Source organism: Larimichthys crocea, chromosome XXI, assembly GCF_000972845.2.
Source record: "Larimichthys crocea isolate SSNF chromosome XXI, L_crocea_2.0, whole genome shotgun sequence".
NCBI lineage: Eukaryota > Metazoa > Chordata > Actinopteri > Sciaenidae > Larimichthys > Larimichthys crocea.
In genome coordinates this window covers 18,382,401-18,401,821 of record NC_040031.1, presented here as the reverse complement: position 1 = coordinate 18,401,821, position 19,421 = coordinate 18,382,401, and the positions used below count along the sequence as shown (strand labels likewise).

At 40.2% G+C, this 19,421-nt stretch overlaps 3 protein-coding genes across 3 annotated transcripts in view; 2 read left to right on the top strand and 1 right to left on the bottom strand.

Annotated features, from left to right (window-relative positions):
* The first annotated feature begins 307 nt into the window (after positions 1 to 307).
* synm (synemin, intermediate filament protein) lies at positions 308 to 9,191 on the top strand. The gene is made up of 4 exons (XM_010734299.3): positions 308 to 1,416; positions 2,572 to 2,696; positions 4,303 to 4,382; positions 5,309 to 9,191. Exons 1-4 carry the CDS (start codon positions 619 to 621, stop codon positions 7,315 to 7,317), a joined length of 3,012 nt encoding a protein of 1,003 aa, XP_010732601.2. The 5' UTR covers positions 308 to 618; the 3' UTR covers positions 7,318 to 9,191.
* On the bottom strand, positions 7,935 to 18,658 carry ttc23 (tetratricopeptide repeat domain 23). The gene is made up of 11 exons (XM_010734298.3): positions 18,298 to 18,658; positions 17,925 to 18,090; positions 17,340 to 17,463; positions 16,871 to 17,027; positions 16,650 to 16,775; positions 12,589 to 12,760; positions 12,333 to 12,438; positions 11,890 to 12,017; positions 11,485 to 11,634; positions 9,677 to 9,759; positions 7,935 to 9,501 (listed from the first exon to the last, which is right to left on the bottom strand). Exons 1-11 carry the CDS (start codon positions 18,336 to 18,338, stop codon positions 9,387 to 9,389), a joined length of 1,368 nt encoding a protein of 455 aa, XP_010732600.3. The 5' UTR covers positions 18,339 to 18,658; the 3' UTR covers positions 7,935 to 9,386.
* mef2aa (myocyte enhancer factor 2aa) overlaps positions 18,040 to 19,421 on the top strand; it is a 101,179-nt gene continuing 99,797 nt past the window's right edge. The window contains exon 1 of the mRNA XM_019262994.2: positions 18,040 to 18,102. The gene's annotated coding sequence lies outside the window, so the exon portion shown is untranslated. The remainder of the gene's footprint in view (positions 18,103 to 19,421) is intronic.

Genomic DNA, 19,421 nt, shown 5'->3' with positions numbered 1-19,421 from the left:
ACTGCTGCAATAAGCAAAACTTTTATATAGAAAATAAGTCAAGTGGATTATGTAATAAATAATCAAGCATAGTACTTGTAATAAATGTATTTTTACATTCCACTAAAACGTGTTAATAATTGGGAGGGTTAGCCTAAATGTCAATAAGGTATGTTGATTTATTAAAAGGAGAGTATGAAAGACAAAACATGAATACAAAAAACGATATATGACAGTTCTGTCATATAGTAGCTACAGTATTTATTCGCAATTTTATTTACTATACAACATATTTTCAGCATCTAGCTTTAGTTTGTTATGTTATGATTATGTTCACCATCTAAAGTTACTACTACGGGATCAGAGCGTCAATATTTCAGACGGCCATTAAATGCAGCATAACATCTGCCAGGGACTTGGACGCGTTTGGGACGATCCTGTGAGGCAGGACCCGCCCTCCTCCTCCTCCTCCTCATCATCATCATCCTCCTCCTCTTCCTTCTGCACTTGTCAAAGGCCACTGATCGCAAATTACATCACAGTTGTGCCCTCAGACGCACACGCTTATGACACCGAGACAACGTGCCAGACAGGATATTTTTTTAAAACTTACCTTTTTTTTTCTAATTAGATGCCACAATGTTGCCTTTCAAGAGAACTTTTGAGAGCGAGAAAAACCAGCTGCAAGAGCTCAACAGCAGACTGGCCCAGTATCTCTCCAGAACGAAACAACTGGAGCAGGAAAATGCGCATCTCATCACCGAGATAAATAAACTCAGACAAGCGAAGGTGGTGGTGCGGGAGCCGAAGTACAAAGAAGAGATGCGGGACCTGAGGAGAATGGTGGGACAGCTGTCGTTTGAAAAGTCCCAGGCTGAGATGGAGAAGGAGAAGCTATGGCGGGAGTTGCAGATGGTCCGGTCACTGTGCAGCGAGCAGACCGATGTGTGCAAGGACATCAACGACGAGCTGAAAGGCTGCGGGACGGAGCTTCACCACGCTCACCAGATCAACACAGAACTCCAGGAGCGACTATTTGAACTGGAGAACGAGTATAAAAGCTTAGAAGATGCGCACAGGCAAGAAATGGAACATCTCCGGCGTCAGGTGGAGTCCCGGGTGGTGCCCATCATTACGCAAACTTACCGCGGGCCTCCGGCGGCCTCTATGGAAGAGGTGCAAGAGTACGCCCGCGGTATGTCCGAAGGATGGATGGAGACCTTTGAAATGTACCAGCAGAAGGTGGAGGAGATGGAGCAGTCAATTAAAGCGGACAGGGAGAAGCTGAGCGATCTACAGAGGGAAAAGATGCTGTACGCCTCGGAGTTGGACAAATTACGCACGGAGGCGGAAAACCAAGGCCAGGTTCAATTACATCTTGAAGAACAACTGATGCACATGCAGGAAAAATTCAGGATGGACTGCAGTGAATATCAGGTGAGGGGACGCCTATTAGAACACAGTAGAAAGGCCATGTTATGAACTAGATCTGGATGTTATAGGATTTATTTCTATTTTAAGAAGTCTCAAAATTCATAATAAGTATGACACGAATAAAACATATATTTAAATATAGGGAAAGAATCTCCCCTTTAGCACACTGAGCCACAAGAAAGGGGAGAGGCCAGTCCCTCGTGTAGCTGCCACACCCACACTGCTCTTTAAAGGCTCTGATGCAGCTGTCAGAAACTGCTACAGATCAACTGATTCTTAAGCCCAAACGATTATCTAAATAACCATTAAACATCACAGTCACTACATTTTGGATGTCTGAATACCTAAGATGACATCCTGTCCTAAAAGCAAACACATGCAGTAGATACTGTCTCTGATATTAATGCCCCCCACCCCAATACATAATGACATTCACAGCTTTAAGTGGTGCCTGACAAGTTTGTTTTCCCTTATCTGACAAATGCCTGGGATCTAATGTGCCGCATTTGACATCAGTATAAAATGTATGGATAGCTTGAGTAGCTGAATGGCATTCTACCTCCTCCTCTGTACTTTATGGCTGCTAGATTACACTAGTCACATAAACCAATTAGCTGTCTGACTAATAAATCCCCATTAGCCTCCTAAAGATGGAGCTCTAAGCAGGTCAGTCAGTTACAAATGTCTACACTGGTCATACAGTGCAGGGATGACTTCAGTATTATAAGAAAAAACACATTTGTCACAGTTTAAACCAGTGGTAAAATTTAGAATGAAGCATGACATCTGTTGTTACTCAAGTGTTACTGGAAAAGGCTCGTGGACGCATGACAGAAGCCGGATTAAGTGATCCAAATGATTAATGCAGTGGGATAAAACTTAATTTTGGGAGTGTGCAGCCAGTTTGTCAGCTTTCTGCATTAAAAGTCAACAAAAATAAACAGTGGGGACTCGAAACAAAAAACAACATAAATTTGCAAAGTTAACAGCAACTGTAGGCGGCAGTAAAACAAAACGTGGTTACAAACTATATGGTTAACAAGCAAGCAGAATGATTACAATATTTTCAATTTAATTGCAGGGATAAACCAAAAAAGTAATACCCAATGGACAGACCACAGACTTGTAAAATTAACTGTTCTATTTTTTATCCTCCAGATGATTATTGAGCAGCTGGAGCACGAGAGGAACATGATGGCTGACACTATTGAAGAAAAGATGCGAGAGCACCAGCACCTTCTCCAGGTGAAGATGGATCTGGGCATGGAGGTGGCTGCCTATAGGTGAGGAGCTTATTTATTTTGGTGTCCAGTAAAATGATTTGAGTAAAATAGACTTTTTCCACAGCAGACAAGACATAGAGATCTATTTCCATGTCCCAGTAAACTATGACAGTGTGGCCTAGAGCCAACATGCACAACACCAGGACCCTGAAAAGGAAGTCAGCCATCATTCATTTTATTATTTGTGCTTTTCACACTGGCTTAGGTTAGTGTGTCTCCGGTGGAAACGTGCTACAGAGAGCAACAATGTGTTTAGAAGTTGTTTGTTTGGTGCTAGAAAAATACAGCTGTCCCATACTTCTTGTTCTGGTTTAAGAAGTATGAGCTTCTCAAGCTGTCTTGGATTGAATCATGAAGTGATAAGAACTGGGACTATGATTCTTTTCATATGGTGATGAAAACATTCTTTGACGTACACTCAGAAATGTCTGCCTTTAAATGGTAAACTCTTTGTGGAGCGAGAAAGTCAGCTAAAACTTAGAAACATCCTATTTTCAGTGATATTTCATGCTACCAAGAACAGATTAACGGTCAACCCCTCTACCCACCCCTCCCACTGCCCGAAGATACACTTAGCATAATTAATGATTACATCGAACACATTAGAGGAAATCAACTGCTTGCTTGTTGCTTCCTGCTGGTCTTGGCACAAAGTGCTTTCATCTGAACACTCAGATAAACTGAAAAGTAGTAGCAATTACTGTCTTATAAATACCGCATGTACCGCACATGCATTTTAATGGAGCAGTTTAAACTTTCCCTGTGGTTTATTTTAAGTGTTTACGGAGCAAGACAAATTATATCTGGCATTTCACATCCTGGAATAGTATGGCATGTTGAGTCTTCATGCTCCTAATATAGCCCAATCACACATGCTCACATAATAGACTATTTTTTACTAAAAGGCAGAGTTATTTTTAAAGCAGTTAATAAACATACTGCATGCGCAGTTGTTGAGGGTTAATTAAATGTTACTACTATTAAGCCAATTCTAAGGAAGTTGATAAGAAGACTTTCTCCTCCAGCGTGTCTCTGTTTGGAAGATTCTCCACTGGCACATTTGGTTTGTTTTGAATTTTTGGAATAGACAGAATATTTGGTCAGAGACGTGGCAGTGGCATGTCTTCTTGTGTATGTCATGTCAGCTTTTGCTTTGGGATTCATTGGGAAGTGTGGACCGCCCAGCATTGTAGATGTTATTTTTAGGTCAGTCTTTCAGAAGGCACTCTCCAGAGAGGTTGTTCCTTTTTGAGACACTTAGATTTGCTCTATCGGTTGTAGCTTTCTTGAAGCATGGCCAAGGAAAGGTGAGCTGTTAGAGCTAATTATTATAAGGTCTTTATTACATGACAGTGGCTTGTTGTGTTTTTGATGATTACCACCCTATATGGTCAGGTTCTGGGTTCATTCCTCCTTGTAAGCCTGTTGCGTTTAGTTTGAGAAGGTTGCGATGGCAGAGCTGAATGATGTACACCGTCTTCTGAGGTATTTGTCCTTGATCTCTTTTTCTATGTATGGGAAAAAATAGTTATGTTGATATAGGAGTATAACCAGTGATTTACAATTACTTATTTCATGTATTTTGCCTTGTCTCTTGTTTGTTCAGGGCCCTTCTGGAAGGTGAGCGAGTGAGTCTGCAAGATGCTCATAGAAGGGTGAATCAACATCAACGAGAAAGAGTAATAGGTAATGTACTTGCTTATCGTTATTACATATTGATCACAAAAATACATTCTAAGAATGATTTTAAAGGAATAGTCTGACATTTGGCAAATGATTATTTGCCCTCTTGCAGAGAGTTAGCTGAGAAGTGTGTAGTAACAATAACTTGTGGTTTTCTGGGGAGGATTATGTGCCAGACTACTTCTTGGCTAGGAGCAGTGACTTCCTGGAGACCTCAGTGGCTGCCTAGCAACCACACAGTAGGGGCGACACGATTCTAGATTTAACTATCGGTGATGATTCGATTCTTGTTTAAAAACTTGCACTGACAGTTATGCCGTTGTTAGACTATAGAGTCTTAACAGTTAATTGATTTTAAATGCCCTGACAACTGTCATTTAAATTCTTCTTGAAAAGACAAGCTACATGGTTAAATCATCATTATTTAAATAACAATAAATAAATTATAATTACAAATTAAACAAAAAATATGAGTCACTAGATATCAGAAGGGTCACCAGCAAAAACTGGGGTAGTGTATTGATTTCAATAGCCGACCTGAAACTGAAAGTTTATTTCAATTATTTTTTCAATATAAAATCCATATTGCGACACCGACCAGTCAGCGATGACAAAACACTGCTCCTAATCAAGAACAGTTTTAAACATAAACCCCTACAAAACTTAAACTTGTTCTTAATCTTTTGTAAAAATTAAACAAACAAGATAGAACTATTAGTGAGGTTCAGAGGCAGCTGGCTGTTTCCCCATGTTGGCAGTTTTTATGCAAAGCTAAGCTGCAGGCCACAGCTTCGTAGTTTCCAAACAGATATAAGAGTGCTATCAATCTTTTCATCAACCTTTTGCCAAGAAAGTGAATAAGTGCATTTCCCAAAACTGTTCCTTTCTATCTAATCTACTAATTCAAGCTACTTTATTTTCTGCCTCAGATATCAGGATGCCTGCCCAGCCCTACACAGTAAGAGCTTCGACTCTAACCACAAGACAGCATATGGATATCAGGTACACGCCACCAGCTTCAAATGTGAGAAGATCCCCTGTGCCTCCTTCTGGGTCCATAAGTCCCTCTAGGATCATCCCAATTTCAGTTGCAGGCAGAGCTCGACATGAGAGTCCTGCATCCAGAAGGGACATGATCTCGTTCACCAAAGCTCGGGCTGCCGCTTCTGCCCCTGCTACCACCACTGCCACTACTGCCAAAGATAATCAAATAAACCAGAGAGGAACCCAAATGAGTCAAAATGAGCAAAAAACAACAGATGTTGAAAAAACTGTAAAAATCAAACAGGTCTCTCGAGCAGAGAACCAAGTCAGTCCCATTAAATCCACCACTACTGAAGCCAGATCAGTGAAAGTGGTGTCACCGCCAATGATGAGCCTGAGCATGAAAACAGAAAGTGAAAAGCAAGTGTCAAGTGAAAAAGACAAAGATAATATTTATGGAGGCAAGTTCGAAGATGAGGGGAAAGCAGAGTCTATGATAGGCCCAAGTGAGAAAAAGATTTTAGATTCTGTGTCTGTAGAGGAGATTATTGAGAAAGTGATAAAACCAGCCGGTTTGGAAGCTAAGGTTTGCTCCTCAGGAGAATCAAAGGTAAGGTATCATGTGGAGAAAACTGAGCAAGAGGATGGCACAACCAAGACACAGATTGTGCTGGAGTCCAAAGTAGAGGAAGATCTAGATATTTCTAAAGACTCAGCACTGGATGAACTATTGAGCCAAGGGGTTAAGAAGGTGTCACTGGAAGACATCAAGGACACAGCAACAGGAAGCATGATAAAGAACCTGCTAAGTGGCCTGCAGGGAGGTGACACCCTGGAAAAGAAGTCTGTCAATGTGGAAATCATTGAGGAACCAATAGAGTCTTTCAGTGATGAGGAGCTTGAGGTTGAACAGAAATCCAGATCTAGTTTTTACGAGCCTTCCTCAACATATTTCCAGATTGAGGAGCTGGAAAATGTCCCTCATGATGCTCAGTTTCAGAAGAGTGATGGTGATGCCATAAAAACATCCATGTCAGATACAGATTACAGCAAGGGTCGATCTGTAGAAGTTCACGAGGTTTCTAGAGAGAGTGAATCTTCATATTCACCTCACGAGTATTTTGTCTCCACACCAGATGATAATCTTTCTGAACCTGAAGAGGGTGGTGCCATTACTTCATATGGCCATTATGGTATATTAGATGACCTGTCAGATGAGAGGTATTATCAAGATGAAGGTCTTCCACCGCAAAGAGTGATTGTAGAAGAAAGTGATGAATACAAGTACATGTCAGGTGATCACTCGTTTGCCAAAGACAGTTTCCCAGAGTGCATCATCGAAGAAGAGGTTCGTGTCTCCCCAATAGTACAGGAGTCAGTGCTCGAGTTCCTAAGAGAGGACTCTTTGGAGCCCAAAGAGCAGCTGAAAGGAGCTCTAGAGAAGCTACAAAGCTCAGTTTCAGGTCCACTGAGGGAGGAGTTGGCTTTCCTCACAAGAGTGAGTAGTGAAAGTCCCCAGAATGTGTCTGTCGATGTCAAAAAGGTGCAGCAGTCAAGTGAGGATGGCACCATGACTATAGTTGCAGAGCTGAACGTTTCTCAAACCCTGGAAGAATCCGGACTGCTGGACGCAGATGATCTGTCTGAAGAGCAAATCCTGGAAACCCTCAGATCTTCTAACCTAGGGCTTGAGAAAGCCTTTCAGGGTGGGGTAGGAGGAGGATACAGCTTCAGAATCTCCAAAGAAGAGGATGATGCATATGGTGAAGAGTTTGAAGGCTTCACCAATGAAGGAGCATCTGTGTCTGAAATCACTGAGAAACACATTCAACTGGGGCCATCAGAGAAGTCCTTCACTTTCCAGATGGATTCACAGGGCAGCCGTGCTGAGGTGGAATCAGAGCATGAGAAAAAGATTGCAACACTTTTCCTTGAAAGACCAACAGATGATTAAAAAGAATTGAGTCAGAAATATTTTCAGACTCAGCGCTTGCCAATGTCACTTGTTGAGGTGCACATACAAAAATTGGTCTGACTTTGCAGTCCACACATCTATTATATCCATTGATTGTACTTTTACTGTAACTACTTAAGCATGTAACCTAAAACCTGTAACCAAATGAAACTTATTATTCAGTTAAAATTACCAGATATAGATATTTTTATGGTATGAATTGTGGCAGTAGAGCTATTAAAGCTTTAGTTAGACTGTAATATCCACATATTGTAAGTTTTATGTTGGTCAGTACTGATGGAGTGCTGCGCTGCATGTGTTAAACTTTTTAGAGCTTACATCTACAAAGAGGTTTGTTTATTCTTTCTAGATTTCTCTATTTTTGTACTAACTTGCGCAAACACCCCATTCTGCAGGTTACAGCACGTGATCACACCATGGTTGAACCTGCCATGTTGTTGAGTGTACTTGGTTTAGATTTTATGAGTTCTGAGGTGCTGTGCACTATTGGCAGATTTGGACTTTAGTTTTTCTTTTGACTTGGGCACTGCTGCCAATTGGAGTGGATTTTAGTACATACTGCATCCTAGAACACAATAGTTTATTTCAAGCAGTAGTCAGTGAAGTGTACAGAGTAAAGATAAGCTTGTAGGATGAGGATGTAGGTGGATGTCCTATAGTGGGAGTGGAGAAAAAGGTGATAATTTGACTTAAGAAAGAGAAGCTTTAAATGCTGTTATCGAGGTGTAGTGCAAGTAAATGTGACACTTAAAAGTGGTTAAGTAACTAACAAAGTTAGGTATTTACACATTATTTACTTTACACATTTTGTTTAGAAAAAAAGAATGACCTATTATATAACCAAAGCCGGGCTTCATGGTCAATGTAACTGATGTGAAACATGTTTGTAAAATGTGTATCTTTACTTGGTATGTGGTATGGTATATTTCCAACTTCCCTACAGTCAACATTTTGATCTGAAAAAAGTGTATTAGGGAGGCGGAAGATCAAAATGGTGAATTATACCATTAAGACTAAAAGGGGCTGTCAAAGCAAATAGCAGGATGAAAGAATGGGAAGAAGAAGCAGAACCTTTTTTTATCTAAATCTTTTAGATTTAGTGATTGCTATGTCAAAGAAAATATAATCACGTCTGGTTTTGATGTACTGCATGTCTTGTCTGGTCGTCTTTTGTTGGTTATCACAGTGTTGGCTTAAAGGATTCACCTTTGCTCTAACAGAAGTGTGTTTTCATGACCGTGACTATTTTTGGAACACCAGCTTAGTGGTGTGGACTGTTTGTTACGATTTGTTGTTTACTAGTTGCAGAGGCAGAAATGGTCCACTATAATTAGTCTGGTTACATGTTTTGCACACTTTTTGAAGTGGCTGCAAGCTTTACACTGTGTAACTATTAAGCAATATCTTCCCAACTTATCTTCATGTCTAGCAATAATGCTTGTTGTTTGTTATGAATCCATAAAAATAAAACCTCAATTAAAAATGATTTGTTGCAAAATAAGTGCCCATATGCAAGATATTTTCATACATGATCTCATCTGCAAAATGTAGAAAAAAAAACATTCATTAGTGCATTAAATTGTAGTTCTTTAATCTTTGTTAAGTTACTGTGTATGTATGTACAAAATGTAATCTGGATACCATGTGCCATTTTATTAGCATAAACAGAAAATCTATTGATGTATAAAGAATGTTTGTTTGTCACCACGGATAGCCCGACATATTTGCTTTTATTGACATAATGATTTCTAATGACCATGAATGGCTTTTTAGCTTCAGTTAAAAGGGTTCCAGCCCTTATTTGGAAATTGATTGATATCTTAAAACAATTAAAACCTAATGTGGGTATATTATCTGAGTGTGAGTATTTCTTCAAAGGTAATGTGTTTTGTCTAATGACATAAAATGACATAAAATCATGTACTGCCAGTGGACATGACTAGAGCAATTCAGCAGTGATAACTGTATCCAACAGAGGCATTTCTTTAAAAAAAACAGTAGGACAGTAGTTCTCAGTCCAAACCTCCAAGGTCATTGCAGTGAACATTTCAAGAGTCCGACATAGAGTTTCCATCATTGCCACTGGATGGTACAAGTGAAAATGCGGCAGGTTTTGCTTTCATTCTACCTTGGCGCTGTTGTCTCTCAGCCACCGCTGGTGCCCTGCAAAACATGAAGTACATGGCTCCATTACTGAAACATGGGCTCTATTCTTATGCTTGTCTGTTATTTCAACCCATTAAACTGACTTCTACTTCTATTTTATCACCATGAGGATCAAATGTCATAATAGAATACAGTTATAGATCTGATGTAACTCAACATTCTGCAGATTTACCGGGCCAGCATGTCCACAGCTTTTTGTGTTGTTTTTGTCTTCTTGTGTTGAGGACCATACAACAAACTCTGGATCTCCAGGCACTAAAAAGAAAAAAACAAAAAAAAACAAAAAAACATTAATGACAGCAGAGTGAGTGGCCAGTGGAAGATGAGAAGTGCAACTCATACTCAAGAGAGGAATAAACACTTCCTAGCAACATATGAATGCACTAAACATCCTAAAATAACCACTGTAGCTATCCAAGATAACACCTGTGCTGACCACTCGGAGTGTCAGGTCAACAAGGGAGATTCGCTAGATTTATTACGGGGACTCCAAACCAACAACCCAGGAATCTAAGGTAGTTAACTCATCTGATTTAAGAGGCAACCCGAGTCACTTTCCTCTCCCGATTTAGATTTATCTAATCAAATGAGAGGATTGAGCAAGGACTGCTTTGCTCTATGAGATCAGAAAATGTTACAAAATCTAACAAAATCCAGAAAACCGAAAACCACAAACAGATTTAATACAATTACAGTGTGGACACACCCACATAAACGCAATGACACAAAAGATATGATAAACGCCTGCATCCCATTTCAGCAATCATAAACTACAACATGTGAGGAGAACTAAACTAGAAAAAGCGAGAGAGAAAAGTCCCTCCTCACCAGGGAAAGTAAAACATTCGGTAATCTGGAACAGATCCATCTGGCCTCTTGGATGTTTTTGCTGTTGCTAAGGTTGATGTAATGGAAGGCCTTTTTTCCAGCAGCACTACAGAGGAAATGTCAAGTGTATGTTTTTGTGTGCGCCATTGTTCTCCGTTTTCTTAGCAATTCGTACATGTATGCTCTGTTTCTACTGTATGAGCCAGATTTTCCTTTGGAAAAACAAAAGTTATATAATCGCAGTGCAGATGGTGTCGAGATGACAGGAAACAAATGCCCTGACATATCTGCTCCGTGTCAGGATACTTCAGAGAGGTTACTAGTCAGACGTGATGTGGAGAGAGTGAGCCCTGATTTACCCTGTCAGTGTGAAGGGGGACTTGGATCCCTCTGCCAAAACAAAGCAACATAGCAACCAGGCTCTTTTACTTACAGGCATGTCATTACTAGTATGAAGAAATCCCCCATTTACTGGTGTATTTTAGTATGTTTGTCAGGCAGCAGAAGTGAGCTCATGTGGCAAGCATGTGAAAGTAAAAACATTCATTACATAAGGAAGAGAACAGTTATAGCTATAGAGGAGGAACATGATTAAATAAGCTAAAATGCAGTTTATTCAGTGTGTGTGTGTCGTGAAAGACATATGAATGTCACTTTTGTTTCAAAGGACATAATGGCATGCCACACTAATTGGGGTCAGTGTCCCTTTAATTGACAGCAGTTAGCAAACTGTCCTTCTCTTTCCAAAGTTGTGTTGCCCATCTGTCAGGCTCCATCCAGACTGGGGGAAACACAAAGTCACTCTGTGTGATATTTTACACCGGGGGGGGGGGTTGCTCTGCACACTGCACCCATCCAAGATTAGCATGCAACTCTGATAGCATGGAGCTTTAGGGATGATGGTGGAAATAGCACATCTCAATGTGACGAGGACTCTTGTTGTGTATATTTCTAACCGGCGTGTCACATTTGTGTAGGTGTACACACTCGCTGACTCCTGGCATTTTATTAAATCCTCACAAATACATTGGCTCAGGCTAACATCATGTTCAGTGACAGTAATTTCTACTCAGACCAGCACCTCTAATATGCATTTATAAGTTGTAACCAAGACAAACATTAGTTGTGCTATATTCTGCAACGTGTGATTACCTTTGTCATCATTCTGTGGGCCTGCTTCATCCTGCCCTCAGTCATCTCCACACTTCCTATCAGCTGAAGGGTGTCTGCTACCTCAGGACTCAGGTCACCAAATGTAGACTTCTTTGTAGCAAGAGAAGCTCTCTGGATCTCCACACATCTCTGCGATGGTACAGTGAAAACAGGTAAATCATCTCGTTCCAGCAGAGTCACACCCTGTTTAGCAGGTGGAATAAATCCCCTGACAGTCACAAATTGGTGTTGCCATGGTGCTGCTCTCTGAAGAAAAAATGTGTGCGTAGTAAGTAGTTTCAAAATTGCAGGAGCAAAAATATGAGATGGAGGGAGGAAATTACTGTAGTTACTTTGTGTCTGCTCTTACAGATGTGTATGTTTCTAAGTGTGTGTGTGTAAAACCTCTTGCTGGCCATTGAACAGGAGGAAACGACAAAAATCGTCCTGGGCAGCGAGAAAGGCTGGATCCTGTGGCCCTGCAGAGTTTCTGTATGCATTCAGACTCTGCTCAAAGTAGTGACCTGCAGAGTCTACACCGGCATGGGGAAAAACACACAAATATATACATGATAAGAGTAACTGACTGAATAAATGAAAACATATACCACTACAGAATCGATGCAATATGACATTTTTTTCTAGATTTTAGATCTTATTTTCCAGATGTTATGCTTTACATAGATACCATGGAGCATACATACATCTTTAGATAGATAGATCTAAAGACCATGTCTTCAATAAGGCTATTATGAGTGTGGTTTCCATAACATCATCTTAAAGAATTTCACATATAGGATGACAACGGGAGACCCCAAGGCCTGGCCTGTGTCTGAGAATAAACTCACCATTGTGATGGGGCTCTGCTGCAGCAGAAAGGATGAGGGCCAGGCTGTGGGAGATCTGAGCCCCCTCCAGCTCCTCTGGGTTGTGACTCATAGCAATGGCATGAGCCTAGAAGAAACACCCATGTGTAATAAGACAGATCACATATCACTAAATAAGAGGTGTGGAAACATTACATAATGACAAAGCCTGGCACCGTATCAAGAACCCATGTGTTTGTATATGTTAGATAAGAGATGTTTATGATATGCCTCTTGCCTTGGAGAGATGCTCTATGACTTGGTCCAAATGACCTATGTCCTGTTCGATAGCGGCCATGTCCCTATAGACAGAGGATGTCTTGTCTGGCTGACCACAGTCCATCAGCAGTTGCAGAGACTTCTCACACTGGCTTAAAGCCTCCGCTGGTCTGTTCTGTCTCTTATAGACCCTATTGATCAGAAAGAACATACAAATGGACAACCTGTCAGAGACAGAAAGACAAACATAGAGACAGCAATCTGTTCAGCTTACTATATAAGGCGGCAGGGCAGAGTAACAAGGAAGAGCAACCATTCAAGTAGTTTGTCTGCATCTTTGTGTTTGAAAGCATTCACTCTGCTGAAGTGTACTGAATCAATATGCTAAAACATTATAGATTTTCTTTATTTAAATAAATGCTAGGACCGCTCATTATTTTGTATTATTAGTGTTCAACATATACTGATTGGTTTGTTACTTCATTACTATGAGCCTGTTTTACATCACTGGAGTAAATGCTTGGTCTGCAGCCAAACCCAGACCCAGCAGAGTGGTGAAGGCTGCAGCTGAAGCCTGGTGTAGGGCAGACTATAATAGGGAAAAGCTTGCACATTGCTCTTTTAACCGTTTTTGGTTGCATCCTTTCACTAGTCTCTCCTCTGGGACTGAAGGTTACGCTGCTCCTGACCCCACTCTCTTTAACTACAGCCTCCTGAACTGACAAATAACCCTTGTAGTGTGCTCAAACTCTCATTCTGGAGGTTTCTAAATTGGAGGACCAAAGCAAACCTGAAGCTCTAAGCATGGTCTACTTCAGAGTTCTCAATCCCATCTGTGCATGTTCTTGGACTTCAAATGTTTTGCTGATGAACGCAACGTCGCTTTTATATAATCAGTTGCATCCTGTCATACTGTACTTTAAAGCTGCATAGCTGCATTGACCACTGCAAGGACACTGGATCCATCAGGCTACACTCCTAACAGTCTCAAACCATCTAATGGACTCTAAATTTAATTCAGCTCTCCTCTCTTAAGGGGGTGGCCTCTCTCAGAGGACACAACACTCTACTTCAAAATCTCTAGCCAAATTGCCGTCACAGATCAGTACACAAAACCCCTTTTAACTAATCAGTCTCCCCACAGCGACACTGTATGAATTTACCTACAGAGGTAAGGTTTTATCCAATATGCCTCCCAGTGTCATGAGAACATTCAGTATGTTTTAGCCTGTGCAGGAAATGAAAAAGCTTAAGCTTGACAGTATTATGTCATGCTCACGTCAGAACCACATGAATCTGGGTATTCATGGCTCAGTGGTTTAATGTCAGCAGTGCAGGTTACAAAAACATTGTAATGGCTCTTTTTTTTTTTTGATTTCCCCATGAATCCAAGATTATCCTAACATGCCATGATGGATATAAGGAGTGCCCCACCCATAAGTGTGGGCCAGGGACTTTAGGTCCTTTTAGGGCAGCAATGATGGCTGAAGTAGAGCTACATTCCTGCATGGCTTGAGTCCTGCTACTTTGCCTGCATGGACGGAGAGAGACAATACCCCTCTATCCTCTCATTCATTCTGCATCCTTACAGACTTCCTGGCATAACGGTAATATGCCACATCCCAATGAAATCTACTAAAAGTCCAGAGGGTAGGGAATTAATATAATTAAGGATTTGTAGATGTGTTGCCAAGCAAGCCACATAGCCCTCTTTTGTAAATGTTTCCAGAACATCGTTTGACGTAAGTTTGCTTTGGGCTTTCTCTTGAAAAAGGCCAGACTAAAGCAAAAAAAAAAAAAAACACAACAGCTTGCTCCAGGAAATCTGAATGGTGCTCTAATGTGATGACATTCTGAATGATGAGGTTTTTTATTGTGTACTCAGGAAGATATTGGTAATAATGCCAAACCACTTCTTTGGTCCTGGGTAGTGCCTCTCAATCATGTGCATTTACAATAAAATCCCTGTTGGTTTTATTTCAGCCAACTAATCAGAGCTACCTTTTTGAAAGTAAAACAAACAGGCTCTGTATCCTCCAGTACCACTGCAGCAATGTGAATCCAGTCCACAGCCTATATAATAAGGATAGGGGAACAGAGCCCCTGATTTCCACAACAGTACAAACTCTGCAAACACAATGTTGCTGAACAGAGTGTGCATTTAAATGTAAATATCATACTTGATAATAATATAGAAGTACTGTATAGTCTGTATTTACTATTCACAAAGAGATGATTTATAAAATACACTCTAAAAATGTTTAATAAGATAAACAATTATGAGAGAAGTTATAAAGAAGTGAAGAAAGCCATCTTGGCAGCCATGGCAATGACACACCACAAATTTAGACCCGACAATAAGGCCTCCTTGAATTAAGGATCTGATCGGTCTGATCAGAAGTGCACACCTTGAGTGTGAATCAAAAATCGAGCAGAATGTTTGGGCTAGGAGAGCTGAGCTTAGGTTATTGTTCCAGGCTTTGGTGGGAACATTCCCCTCCATCACAACAGTGTTGACTGACTGACTGCCTTTTAGAAGCATGCCAAATTCTTAGTCATCACCTCACAAAAGAGATTTAGCAAGCTTACACACCAGCCAGAGTCTGCACATTTTTTCAATTACACAGATCATGTCAACAAACTCTGACTCTCTGAAACAGACCAAGATGGCATCGTTTTATAAATTCCTGTGAGTGTAGCTCATCTCAGCTGCTGATGAGGCTTGTTTACAGTAAATCCTGCAGGAAAATAGACCTATGAAGTCTCACAAGTAAATTCTGAAGTTTACCTGTAAGATGGATCTCTACCCTACTGCTGTCTTTACCCACATATTCATTCATAAGACTGAAAATGTAATACTCTCACTGAAACTTTGTAATTTCATCCCGATTGTATACAATACCAACATTTAAGTGAAAACACTAACTATTTACTGGTTCAAAATGCATGCATTCAAAGCCAGTCACTTCCGAGGATTAACAGGATCCAAATGACCATTGACATTAGTGGGATGATCCCTCAACCCAGGTAAGACTATACTTCATTTCATGGTTGTGTTTCTAATTTCACCCACAGTGATCTAACCTATGACAAGTGGCTGCTATTTTTTATTAGGCCAGCACAGATAGTTCCCAGACTATCAGTCTCCCCTAACGTGATGTCTGTACATGGTGTTTCCACCATGATCCACTAAGTCTTTAATCTTTTCCTGTGCGCTGTGTCCTCAGTTGTCAATACCACCCTCAGGTTACAAATACACATTGTAAATGTGTAGACACAAATCAATAATATGGAAATGGTACTGGTGTGAAGTAAACAAAGCAGATGACATAGCAGAGAAATAAGGTGATTTACACTCAACCAGAGTGAGTCATCCAGACTGTTAAAGCAATATCTAAGTGTGGTATGAGGTGAGGGGGTGTTAATAATTAGGGAGGAATTCATAGCTAGAGAGAAAGAAAAAAGGCAGAGAGCATACAGAGAAGTGTTTTAGAAAGGAGGAGAAATGTTTCTCCCCTATCTGTGCTTGAACAGTAACTGGATGATTAGATGAGAGAAATCCCAACTAGCAGGTCTGTAAGCATCATTAAAAAACACCCATGCTGACTGCTTAGTGGACTGGACAACAGCAGGGGAAAATCCTAATTTTTCAAGGTGAGAAATAATGAAATAATGATGCTTTTAAACAGCACTCTAAAAACTATGTGAATGATTAGATCTATTCAAATGTGCAGGAATCTACCGCCATCTTGTGGCCAAACTTAAATGTAGTGTACTGTATTTGAAATTGGGTTTGAGAAAAAACAAATAGTATTTAGTTATAATAACTTTTAAAAATGTCAAATTGTCTAGGCTATACCCTGGATCCACTCCTACCTGACCTGTAATTGAAAATAGCACCAGGTTATTTGGCTCAACTTGAACAATAAGAGTCACAGGAAACAAATAGAGCAAATCACCTGATTACCAGAAAGCCGTGCTAAAAAAAAAAGTAGTACAATGTAGTATTATATTTTGAATACAGATCTGCTGCTTAAAAATCCAAAAAATATAACAATGTTTTGTTTCACCACACTGCACCTGGATAGACCAGTGGAGATTTCCAGCTCACTCTTTGTCTTCTCATCCTGGGTGATGCCACCACGCTGATGAAGCTCTTCAACAACTTGTTCTGCCTCCAGAAAAGACGATTCTGCCTCCTCAAGAGTTGAAAAGAGTCAAGGACTTATTCAGCTTGATAGTTGAAATGATATTTCTGTTCAATTCCATACATTGATGGGAAAAAACAACAGAAAGGATATTTGGCTGTACGCAGTGAGGCACCACCCTGTGTGAGGTGTACGCTCAGGAGACACCTGAGAACCTCAAGCTTTTCTTCCTTGCAGGAGGACATGGAGGAGCAGAAAGGCAGCAGCTCTCTGGCCAGGGCAGAGTGCTCCTGGGCCTGCAGTCCCCAGCCTGACGTAACAAGAGCCACCATTGAGAGTAAATTGAACCAACTCTAAAACATCATTCTAAAATAAAATCCATTATTAGAGTAAAGTAACATCCCTCAAAATTACTAGTAAACACTTTTATCTTCTAGTTTTTTAACGTGAAATGTGTAAAAAGAGGTAAAATATTAGTTGTGTAAATAATAGGTGCATCACTCAAAGTCTGCTATATCGTATGTAAGGCTATCATAAGTGGTAATTTAAAAAGAAATGAATTTCTTTATCTGCAGTTAAGATTACAATATACTCACAGAGTTAGTTTTTTTTTTAGAATTACCTTTGAACTGGAAATATGCTTTAGCCAGTCTTGCATGGGCCTGGGCTAGTTTCAGATGTCCTTTCCCATGTATCAGTCTAGTCAGAGCCACACAACGCACCAGGTCCTGAATGCAAGCATCAAACTGAGCAGATGCAAGAAATAACCGTCAGTATCTCTTCTTCTTGACACAGAAAATGAATTTCCTACAAAGTTACAGCTTCTTGGATTTGCTGCTTTCTCCTGTCTTAATTAAATCCAACATCTAATCAAGACTAATAAAAAAAACGTGTGCCTTTATATGCAGCACATGAGTATGCTGCTTATGCTTGGGTTTTTGGAGAATCACGGTTGCGTGTTCCCATGTATACATTTACCCTGTTTTGGATATTATAGCACGTAAACACCATCTCTACCTCTTCTGCTATGCAAATGTAGTCAGTGATAATTATTTGCTGCAGCCATAGGGGCATGCATCCAGCCAGATTATATATATATATATAGATTCATGAATATGCACCAGGCCTGCAAACATGAATAAAAATCTGCTGTAAGCACAAATAATAATGATTATAATACAACTTTGTCACTGAAACCTATACTGACGTCTTGGTTGTCTTCATGGGCCTGGGCTCTGTTGTCATAGTGTTTGAGCTTTTCTTCAGGTGGCATCATAATAAAGCCTTTCTTAGCAGATCCTGTCTGTGAGCCACTCAACACATCTGAGTCACAGGGAGGAGATGCATTCACGTCCCCGTCGACGCTTCTCGTGCTGTCAAACAAGGTATGGGAACACATTGTTATTAAAACACACATAAGGATTGTTCTAGTATCCAAAATGCTGAGCGGCCTCCTGGAGGTTACACAGTTAACTAAGTGAATACTTTCGCTGTGATAAGTAGCAGCGACATCTAAAATCTGCTACTGTGATTGATCAACGTGTTAACGCTAATAATGTTACTAAGAAGAAACCACTTACTCAGCCGGAGACTCGCAGGATTTGGGTCGTGTTTCTGTCATTTTTAATTATTATTTATTTATTTTTTATTCCTACAACCGATCAATATGTAAAGTGTTGCTGTAGCAACGTTAGCTAACCCTTAAACGCGCCATCAACGGTTTGTGTTCTCTACGTTTACGTTGCCGTGGTTACAGGGTGCTACAGTAGCTCGCGCGTCCAAATCCACTTTGACGTTTCGGTGGAGCTAATAAAAATAAATAACTAAAAACACACTATGGTGCCTGGAGTTTAACTCCGAAAGCATGTCTCTGACAGAAGGTAGCCTCCAGGCTCTGCTGTGGCTCGTCGTTATGGGACTGAGTGCTGTTTATCCATCCCTGAAAGAAACACAAGGAAGTGAGGTGCGTTCAAGAACCGCGCTGTTCGTAAAAATGACCATCGTTTTTTTAATAGATTTTAGTATCTGACAAAAGTAGAAAATGCGCCTGGGGCAACTAACGCTGTACAGACCAAGCTTGACTGGTAGCTCTGTATCTGTATCAATGATCAACTCACTCTTTAAGTCTGCACTTAAAACCCACCTGTTTATAATATAGCCTTTTCCATATGATTCAACTGCATTGTCCTATTTTAATCTGTTTTTATGTTGTATTCTTGTAATTTGATTTACCTTTTATTGTTTTTATGTTGTATTCTTGTAATTTGATTTACCTTTTATGCTTCTTTTTGTTTGTTTCTGTTATTTGCTGTCTAATCTCATTTATTGTACGGTGTCCTTGGGTGACAGAAAGGCGCTTATGAAATAAAATGTATTATTATTATTATTATATAAGTCTGTGATGATGGGGCAGTTTACACTATTCTAGTTTGTTTGCATCATTGAGTTTAGTTAACTTTGGGAGGGCATGACTAACCAGAGACATTGAAAACCTCTTTGTGGGAATATGAAGCACAATAAATAACATGATTATGGCTTAAGGCCATGTCTTGAAGAGGGCCCTTGTGTTAAAACCTAGTTTCAGTATTTTCATTTAGTGTTTTCACATGTTGCAAATTCCTTAGTTAATTTGCCGTGATTGAGTTCCTACACAGCATATCTGGTTATTCAAACAAAGTAAACAGTTTTTAATGATCAGAGGAGG

What these genes read in the sequence shown, in the direction of transcription:
- synm (XM_010734299.3), top strand. Translation starts at nt 619, where the DNA reads ATGTTGCCTTTCAAGAGAACTTTTGAGAGCGAGAAAAACCAGCTGCAA. An exon ending in ATGGAGGTGGCTGCCTATAG is followed by an intron (nt 2,697 to 4,302) that starts GTGAGGAGCTTA and finishes TTGTTTGTTCAG; the next exon opens with GGCCCTTCTGGAAGGTGAGC. An exon ending in TCAACGAGAAAGAGTAATAG is followed by an intron (nt 4,383 to 5,308) that starts GTAATGTACTTG and finishes TTTCTGCCTCAG; the next exon opens with ATATCAGGATGCCTGCCCAG.
- ttc23 (XM_010734298.3), bottom strand. Translation starts at nt 18,338, where the DNA reads ATGACAGAAACACGACCCAAATCCTGCGAGTCTCCGGCTGA. An exon ending in ATCTCCACTGGTCTATCCAG is followed by an intron (nt 12,761 to 16,649) that starts GTGCAGTGTGGT and finishes TCTGATCAATAG; the next exon opens with GGTCTATAAGAGACAGAACA. An exon ending in CCCACAGAATGATGACAAAG is followed by an intron (nt 9,760 to 11,484) that starts GTAATCACACGT and finishes TTTTCTTTTTAG; the next exon opens with TGCCTGGAGATCCAGAGTTT.